This window comes from Rhyacophila brunnea, unplaced genomic scaffold (assembly GCF_057557595.1).
Source record: "Rhyacophila brunnea isolate RB1 unplaced genomic scaffold, BYU_Rbru_1.0 scaffold_13, whole genome shotgun sequence".
Lineage (NCBI taxonomy): Eukaryota > Metazoa > Arthropoda > Insecta > Trichoptera > Rhyacophilidae > Rhyacophila > Rhyacophila brunnea.
Genome location: NW_028232785.1, coordinates 25,697,688 through 25,707,825, shown reverse-complemented (window position 1 = coordinate 25,707,825; position 10,138 = coordinate 25,697,688). Strand labels below are relative to the sequence as shown.

General features: G+C 34.4%; 1 protein-coding gene across 1 annotated transcript; it reads right to left on the bottom strand.

Annotated features, from left to right (window-relative positions):
* Positions 1 to 2,760: 2,760 nt before the first annotated feature.
* On the bottom strand, positions 2,761 to 9,956 carry LOC147077063 (uncharacterized). Its single transcript, XM_085940676.1, has 3 exons — positions 9,773 to 9,956; positions 7,640 to 7,789; positions 2,761 to 5,012 (listed from the first exon to the last, which is right to left on the bottom strand). Exons 1-3 carry the CDS (start codon positions 9,881 to 9,883, stop codon positions 4,137 to 4,139), a joined length of 1,137 nt encoding a protein of 378 aa, XP_085796802.1. The 5' UTR covers positions 9,884 to 9,956; the 3' UTR covers positions 2,761 to 4,136.
* Positions 9,957 to 10,138: the final 182 nt, after the last annotated feature.

Below are 10,138 nucleotides of genomic sequence, written 5' to 3'. Positions count from 1 at the left end.
TCTTGTACCATAGACACCGATTTTCTCGGTTTTGGCGATGTTGCCAACTAGTCACTCGCGAATTAAAATAGTCCGTAGCGAGTGGGTTCAAAAATAGGTGTTATCGTATACGGTATGAAACGGGCGATACTAACTTGTCATACCACACGGTTTTCGACCATACGACTCGCAAGTTCTAACATACCCGCCCGTAGCTGTCATACAATATGTATGTATAAATGTCGGAATGGCATAGATTTGATCATAGACACTAAAACGCTCTTAGCATATATGTGCCCGATCGTCATATAGTCTATTTGAACCTTAATGTCTGCAAAAGAAGTTTCTAGCTACATTCTCTATTTGTGACCAATTCGTATTCACAGCTTTGGACAAAGTGGATAATGAAACTGGCGTTTTAACACCTGATCAACAAAGTCGACACAAAAATTACAATGTTGTATTAACTGATGATATGAATACCAGTGTTTCCGACCATGTTAAGTCCATCCAACCGCTCGAATCAGATTATGTTCGACAGCGATCAAGCAAACTTTACTTAGATGGCGACCTGGATTTTACCCCTTTGTTTAAACTATATAATGAATGGTATGAACCCATAATATACACACATAAAGCTCAAACAGAAAGGCAGTCTCAATTATTCATAAACAATGAAAATTTTAAATTGTGTTGTGTCACTATGTCCCTAAACAGGACTAGTGTGACCAATGTCATATTTTCAAAAACTTACAAGTACGAGTAGCATCCACGGAGTAACTCCCAGTTTATGGCAAGAACCTTGCTCATCAGTTAAAATTATTTGATAAACATGATGTTCAATCATCACACGGCAAAATTGTATATTGCGAATTTTGACTTCCAAAAAGTTGTGAATGCCCTTCACGGAAATTTGAGTATATTTTATTATAAACGTAAATTATCAGTTTTAAATTTCACAGTTTTTCAATTCACATATAAGGTGGCTACATAATACATATGGCAGGAGGCTGAAGGCAAACGAGGTGCAAATGAGGACTCGAGTTGTCATCGATGTATCGATAGGCCAGAACAGAAATCGCATTGTTTATGACTTTAACATGACAGTATGTGGTCCATAAATACAATGTTAATATAATGCACAAATTTTTGGAAAGGGGACACACGGAAAATGAAGATGACTACGTTCAAGCCCTGATTGAAAGATGTTCGAAAAACAAACAAATGTTTCCAGCTCCAGAACGGTACTGTCTAGTTGGGTGGGCAAAACAAAAAGGAAAACCAGAGGATGTGGTAGAGATCAATCACGTAGACATGTTTGATATCAGAGCTCTATTAAAATATCACATATGGACTACTACAAATTAATATAAATCACAATGATCCGTTTAAGATTAATTACAAGTGCGACTTGTCCAGCACTGTCTACTTGACTATGACCGTGAAAAGTAACACCTAGCACACGCAACGAGAAACTTAATTTTCGGTAAAGGTCTTATTCACAAATATTGCCAATTCCAAAAGCTAAGACAGAGGATTTACTGCATATTTACAACAGTGGAATCATTCCTGAGCGTATCTTGAGTTTTCAGTAATTTTATACCTGTTCATACCTACCACTGAAATTCCACCAGCAGCTTCTGAGGAAGATTGATTTTATTATTTGTGAATATGAACACATAAGCAATTTGTGTTTTTGTAGGATGAAAATAAAATCAGTTTAATAATTAATATGTCAGTGTAAAATATCTCTTTTCGGTTGTATGTTTTAAATTTTGCATGCTTCTTTTTTCGCATCATATAATTGAAAATTAATTTCAAACTAAAAATATAGTTGCAAAATGATTTGTTTTCTGTTCACGTATATTCTAACCTGAAGCCTTACACCCTTCCACCTAATCACCCATTGTTATTCCCTTGTCTGATTTTACTTTGATATTTGATATATAATTGAACCAAGAATTCATAAGAACGTTGGTTTGTAGTGATTGTAATTTTTCTTTTAATTTCATTTCAATATTTACATACTTCCTTGAATTGGATTATTTCCTGTCTGTTTAATTTTTATCACGTCATGAAAGTCTTAAATTTATTTTATGTTTTATGAAATGATAATAAAAGCAATTTTATATAGAGACTATTTTTTCCAACCTACCTGATGACCCATACCATAACTTTTAATTATTGTTATTACCGAATTATGATTTTAAATACGCAAAAAAACCTAGGTTAAGAATTCTATATAGCATATACAATATATTTCACCAACACCATGACGACGTAAATTATAATAAGTATCACATACAACTAAATGCATGTAAGAGGTTCCGCCGTAAACTATTGCATGTGCTTTATACAATATTTCGAACAAATTCTTTTCCGCGTTATAATGTTGTAACTGCATTTTCTGATAAACCACAGAAAATATTAGATATCCTTTAATGCAAAACAAATCTATTTATAATTAAAAATGAACACCCCAAATTTGGTGCATAACATTCAAAAGGTCGACTCACACCAAGCTTTTGTATCTTTAAACCGCTCTCCTGTAAAGTTGCGATTTTGAAGTTACAATACTCTACGTAGGAGGTGTCGAAATATTAGTCACACCCAACACAAAGTGAATATAGTGCTTTGTCTACACCAGACCAAATATGACAGAAAAAAATTTGGAATAAATAGTAAAGCCCCAGATGGAGTTTTCGCATAGGCATGGTGGGCCGAAATATCGGCCGAATGGGAGTAAAAGGGTTCATACTGTGAAACTACATTTTTCAAAATGTCTGCTTCATACAATTTTATTTGACAAATCAGTATTTTGTAGCCACAAGCAAAACTACTTTTTGGTACATATATAACATTCATATATTACTTGTATTTTTAAAGGTCCACAGTTGTAAAAAGATGGGGAAACAATGACTAGTACACTTTAATAACTATCGATATAAAATAACCACGAATGAGTGAACAAGAACACACATACAATTATTACAGTATTGGTAATCATTTTATAACGATAGTGTATTAGGATGTTTCTGTCACCATGCATCATTTGGTAAATTTTAAGAGGTGCTTTAGCATAATATGCTTTTTTCATTGATAAAACTGTCTGCATGTGTACAAACAATTATGATATTTACATGGCTTTTTGTCAGTATGTGTCGCGTCGCAAAAATTTTCAAGCGTACATCGCATTAACAGTATGTGTTTTTTTATGCCTTTTAAGTTCACCGGAAGATAAGAATTTGGATGATCAAATATTGCATTGATATGGTTTTAACTAGTTTGTGTTATGTTATTCCTTTTGATATGGCTTTTCACCAGTATGTGTTCTTTTATGAATTTTAATGTCAGCAGACCGCGAGAATTTAGATGAGCAAACATCGCATTTATATGGTTTTTCACCAGTATGTGTTCTTTTATGCTTTTTGAGGTTTCCGGAATGCGAGAATTTGGATGAGCAAAGATTGCATTGACATGGTTTTTCATCAGTGTGTGTTTTTATGTGCAATATAAGTGTAGTGCACTGCGAGAATTTAGATGAGCAAACATCGCATTCATATAGTTTTTCACCAGTATGTGTTCTTTTATGAATCTTTAGGTCAGCAGACCGCGAGAATTTAGATGAGCAAACATCGCATGTATAAGGTTTTTCACCAGTATGTGTTCTTTTATGCCTTTTGAGGTTTCCGGAATGCGAGAATTTGGATGAGCAAACATCGCATTGATATGGTTTTTCACCAGTATGTTTTCTTTTATGAATTTTAAGGTCAGCAGACTGCAAAAATTTCGATGAGCAAAATTCGCATTGATATGGTTTTTCACCAGTATGTGTTCTTTTATGCCTTTTTAGATTTCCAGAATGCGAGAATTTGGATGAGCAAACATCGCATTGATATAGCTTTTCATCAGTGTGTTTTCTTATGTGCAATATAAGTGTAATGGACTGCGAGAATTTAGATGAGCAAATATCGCATTCATATGGTTTTTCACCAGTATGTGTTCTTTTATGAATTTTAAGGTCAGCAAACCGCGAGAATTTAGATGAGCAAACACCGCATTTATATGGTTTTTCACCAGTATGTGTTCTTTTATGCAGTTTGAGGTGTCCGGACTGCGAGAAATTGGATGAGCAAACATCGCATTTATATGGTTTTTCACCAGTATGTGTTTTTTTTATGAATTTTGAGGGCAGAAGACCGCGAGAATTTAGATGAGCAAACATCGCATTCATATGGCTTTTCACCAGTATGTCTTCTTTTATGCATTTTGAGGTGTTCGGACTGCGAGAATTTGCATGAGCAAACATCACATTGATATGGTTTTTCACCAGTATGTGTTCTTTTATGCAGTTTGAGGTGTCCGGACTGCGAGAAATTGGATGAGCAAACATCGCATTTATATGGTTTTTCACCAGTATGTGTTTTTTTATGAATTTTGAGGGCAGAAGACCGCGAGAATTTAGATGAGCAAACATCGCATTCATATGGCTTTTCACCAGTATGTCTTCTTTTATGCATTTTGAGGTGTTCGGACTGCGAAAATTTGCATGAGCAAACAACGCATTTATATGGTTTTTCACCAGTATGTGTTATTTTATGTATTTTGAGGTGTCCGGCGTGCAAGAATTTAGATGAGCAATCATCGCATTGATAAGATTTTCCACAAGCATATTGTGTTCTTTTGTGCGATTTATTTTTATTGACCTTCGAATGATCACACGAAATATGTTTTTTTAATAAATTTGAAGATCCAAATATTGCATAACAATGACTGCAAACAAAATTACGTGGAAAATATGTTATTCTTTTTAGCTTGATTCGAATAACTTTCGGCAAAGCGTACTTTGTCTGCAATTCTGTCTTTATGTCTTGTTCATCTATAGTCATTTCTGAATATTGAGCCACCATGTCTTCCACTCCTTTCATTGCATATTCTCCTTTATCAACATTATCTATTTTTACCCCGATGGCCAGTGGAATTTCATTATTTTGACTTCCAATGTAAGATGCTTCACATTGCTCTGTAGAAACCTAAAAAAAACGTTTAATGAGCCCGATTCGGTTAATAAATAAATAAAAAATCTTCTCAAAACTTAAAGTGAGTAATTATACCGAGAGTTTTATGACTTAAATAAACCCTAGCATTCTATATCGCCGGTGAAAAAGAAGAAGTACATGAAACAGATTCTAGTATAAGGTCGGTTGCTTTTTACATTTATATATATATATATATATATATTATATATATTTACCATGTCCGATCCTAATAAAATCATATGGCCCTTCACAGAATAGAGGTTTGTATTAACAGATTGATTTTACAAGAAATGGATGTTCCAACCTAATTAGGACCATACACTGCCTCAAATACAAATTGAAAAAAAATGAGTGTTAATTTGGCGGCCCCAGAATTTGAACCTGGGACCCACGACATTATATGCCTACGCTTAAGCCTACAGCTAAATATATACTGGTTTAAAATAAAGCGCAAAAATTTCTAAGAATGCATGAATATTGCTCTAGCTCTAGTCTTAAATACATTGTATATAAGCAATGACATTATAAATGGTCTAGGAAGTAAATGCGCGCAAAGCGACATCCGCACATGTATAGGTAGACGTCACGCAATTTCCATTATGCGATATCACGCATCGGGAATTTAAAGCAATATCACCTTTATTGTAACGGAGTTAGAACAGTGTTTCTAGTGACAATATTCATTTGAGCGAACTTCTTCGAACCAAACCGTTCCGCAGATCCGACAAAAAGCATCGCGAATTTATAGCAATATCAACTCTATATGGCGGTAGAACAGATTATGCTATTCGGTAGACCCGACAAAAAAGTGAGTGTCATTTTTTTCCAGATGGTTCGTCCAATATTTCTGTCATTGTATATAAGTTAGAAGGTAGAATGGAGTTAGATTTTTTTGGCAGCACTGGCAACTCATTTACGAGTTAGTATCGTTACTTTCAAAAATTTTAAAATTTCCAAGAATACATGAATATTGCTCTAGCTCTAGTCTTAAATACATTGTATATAAGCAATGACATTATTTATGGACAACGCACTCAATACACTAGCTAGCAAGTAAATTCGCGCATAGCGACATTCGCACATGTATAGGTCGACGTCAGGCAATTTCCATTATGCGATATCACGCATCGGGAATTTATAGCAATTGTATCGTTACTTTCAAATGACACTAAGCCGGCTGGAACGTCTAAACTCGTCTCGTCTGCAACATGTCGAATACGTCGATGTGGAACTGTCATTATTCACAGAACACACGTTGGCAAATGAAGCTCCGCACATTGGTGGAATGCGTCATTTTAGTTTGAAAAAAAACACAGCTGGAGTCACGAGGACATACAGCGCACGGCCTTATCCTACACGCACTTAAGAAAGTTTGATATTGCGCTCAGTTTTGATTAATCACTATTATCCCAGTCGGAACGGTTTTCAATGTGCGACAGGAGTAATGACTAATACCCTTCCAAAGTGATTTCGTCTTGATTGCAATGCTAGAATATCTTTTTCCTCTGCTAATAACCATTAAAACAAATTATTACATAAGAATCTAAAATGAATATCAAAATTTGCGGCAAGAGACTGCACAAGCGTACATAACGTTGTATTTTGGATTAAAACGTTACACGGGTGTCAAAAATTAGATAGCAATGGTGAAGGGAGGAGGTAGTTTACAATTTACAGATGGTGCTTGCTAGTTTTTAAATTCAATTAAACCCTGCCTAATCTTAGCCGAAGTATATAATAGTCAACAATAGTCATTTATCGTCTCTAAAATAGTGTCATTAAACCATATATAATTTTCGGTATTTTAAAGATAAAAATTTTATTTTTTTTATTATGGTTCGTCTAGGAAGTAGGACTTCAACGATCAACAATGTGTTCTTCATCCAATGAAAAAAAAATAGTATAAATTAAAAGATATACACAATTTTGTCGTATCTCTCAAAATATATTAAAACTATTATGGTTTGGTTGAAGCACGGTTAACTACGAGGCAACTAACGAGGCGCGAGGCAACTAACTAATACAATCTGTAAATTGTAGACTTCAGTTAAGGCATGGTTTAAAATAATAGTGGCTAGGCGATGCGTCCATTTAATGTTATGTTTATTGAATATATTCGTAATAATAATAGTATATTCATTGACATGTTTTCTTTTATAAGTGCATACGTAAAGTTTTTTAGTCATCTTTACTCGATTTAAGAATATTTTCATCCGACGCCATGACAAACCAAATCGACGTGCAGACAGCTCAGCTGTCGGTATCCGATGGGCGACTAGTAAGAAATTTCGTCGCACCTACTGTTGAAAATTATTTGCCATTTCACTGTAGTACGCTCTAAATGATTAGTATTATGGCGGATCTTTACAGTCGACATCCACCGACATATATCAAATGGGTCGTTATTTTGTTATGTTTGCGTTTGGTTCATTGAAAATAAATAAGTATGACTGACAAAGTATAGCGTGCACTATTAATTTATATTCTTGACAACCTACCTCCACCCCTCGCCACTGCTAGATAGGTGCCTATCAACGCATTATTATTCGCTTATGACGATTGAGGTTGAATATAGAGATATAATTTAACATTGAACAATGAGGAATTAATATAAATGATACCTGATTTTCTGAGCTGAATTGAGAATAAGAAGATCCAATTGCATTATCATATTTCAATGAATGCTTTGTATCTTCATAGATGTTTTCATAGTTACTGTCAGGCTGGGACATAGTTTCAGCCGTTATATCGGTCATGTTTACATTGCGATCCTGGAAGAAAAATACATATAATTGAATACAGATGTCAGGTAAGGTTAGGTTTAAACGCCAGTGATTTGGATTCGGAGAATACGTCAAATGACGCTGGATGCGGCGTCGAAGACCTGGAAATGAAAGAGGGACGCCTCCACCAAGGGCATACACACATATTTTTTCCTTCCTGATGTCCAATGGGAATTGGAGATAACCAGTCAATTGTTGACTGGGTAAGTTATAGTTTAGACTTGTCACCCAATCAACATGTTTATGTGGAGTAGAACAAGAGAGAAAAAAACCATATCCTCTGGATATATCTGAGAATAGGTCGCCGGCCTACTATAATGCTTTTACAAATTTTGCGGCGTCTTCTTGCTGACGTGCAACTCTTTTAACATAGTTTAGTATGTCTGTATTGTTTTAGCTAGGTTTTTAGATATTTATGAAATAATTAGTTTTTGTTAATTCTCCGTGCTCATCTCTCCAATGGGCACTATTATTAGAAAAAAGCTATGTAATATCACTTGAGTGCGTGGTAACCTCAGTCATGGGCATCTGCTCCTGAGACATTCCCAGGCGTAAACAACTGGTGATGTTTCACATCTAAATGAAGAGCCTCGTGATCGCTCGATTAAGGCTGAGTATTGTGCGGAGCGAGTTGGTTTGGATAGAACTATGAAGTACCTAGTCAGTGTTTTGGATAATCTTTAAATTGTCATTTCGTTATGAACCATGCACATAAGAATCCAAACAAATCGAAAAACAAGATGAACCGAACCAAAGAGACTATCTCGGACAAACATTTCTATAGATAGCAGTAGCGAAGGGCAGAAGTAGGCTGTGAAGATCTGACATAAATAGTGTTCACTAATCTTTGTCAGTCATACGTATTTGTTTTCATTGAACTAATAATACAAATAGCTGATGGTTCGGTTAGTTTTTAAAAATCAATTAATCTCTGCCTAACCAAGCCATACAAGTTTTGGTTTTCCATAGACAATCGAACAAAAATATTGCATACTTTTCAGTCATACTTATTTGTTTTCGTCGAATTTAGAATACATAATAATGTGTAGATAGTGTTTAGCCGATGGTGGCCTATAGTGTCGTGGGTACCAGGTTCGAATCCTGGGTCTGACAAACACACATTGTTTTTCATTTGGTGTTTGAGTATGGACCTAATAGGTTGAGCAAGTGGCTGACATCCATTTCTTGTAAAAACAAAATTTGTTAATACAACCCTTCACTCTGTGGAGGACCATTATATGATCTTATTAGAATTGGGTATGGTCGAAAATAAATGTAAATACAGAAATAGCAGAATTAATAGTAGATAACAGTAAAAAAATATTCGTTCATCTATAAAATATCTAAAATTATGACATTAAAAATAGGTACTTACATCATTTTAAATGTTTTACAGTTAAAACAATATTATTTTATCAATTATAGTTTGAAATAGGCAGAGAATAAATGATTTTAAAAATACTAAACAACACCATCTGTGATAAGTATTCATAATTCAATAAAACAAATAAGTATGACTGAAAAGGTGTGCACTATTTTTGTCGGATCGCCCATAGCATACATAAACTCTTATGAATTCGGTTGGCAGTGTTTAATTGAATTTTTAAAGCTTAACTTCACAATATTTTCCAAATTGTATTTTTAGTTCAATAAAAACAAATAAAAATGATTGACACATTTTAGTGTGTGCACCATTTAATAGCCTACCTCCAACCTTCGCCACTGATAGATAGTATGTACTAGTATTGACATTGATACACACAAAAAAATATACGTATATTAATATGACGTCTCTGTGGGTAGTCATTTGATATCTTTTCACGTTCTATGGAGTCGAAATTCTCTTTCACTTTTATTATCAACATGCGAAAAAGAGTATTATCATACCGCATTTTACTGAAGCCCATTCTGTGGGTCATCTACAAGAAAATATTATTACGTCATACAATAAACACGTTGTGAAAAACTAACCTCAAAAAAGCAAATGGCTTCATCGGCATCCTCTTGTTTGATTGTTATATTGCGACACGATTCTTCATTAGCGTCGTATTCGCTTCCATTCGGTTCTAGTTTTATATCCATTTTGCGTACGTAAATTGTAATTTTATTAATATATTTGGCACTACCTCGCAGTTATTGTGAAATGCGTGTACATACGAATTGAAATGTTTAGTGAAAGGAAAGTGTTGCCACTATACAATATAAAATACTTAGTATCCCATGTTAATCCTGCGTTGGCAACTATTTCTTGTCGGATCTACAATTCTTAAACTGGTATCAAACGTGCAAAATGTCTATCTAGCACGACAAAATATAATACATACCTATTATAAATTT

Coding starts and splice junctions, on each gene's coding strand:
- LOC147077063 (XM_085940676.1), bottom strand. CDS start 9,883: ATGGATATAAAACTAGAACCGAATGGAAGCGAATACGACGCTAATGAA. Junction 7,790..9,772: donor AAGCCATTTGCTTTTTTGAG/GTTAGTTTTTCA, acceptor TTTTTCTTCCAG/GATCGCAATGTAAACATGAC. Junction 5,013..7,639: donor AATTCAGCTCAGAAAATCAG/GTATCATTTATA, acceptor CGTTTTTTTTAG/GTTTCTACAGAGCAATGTGA.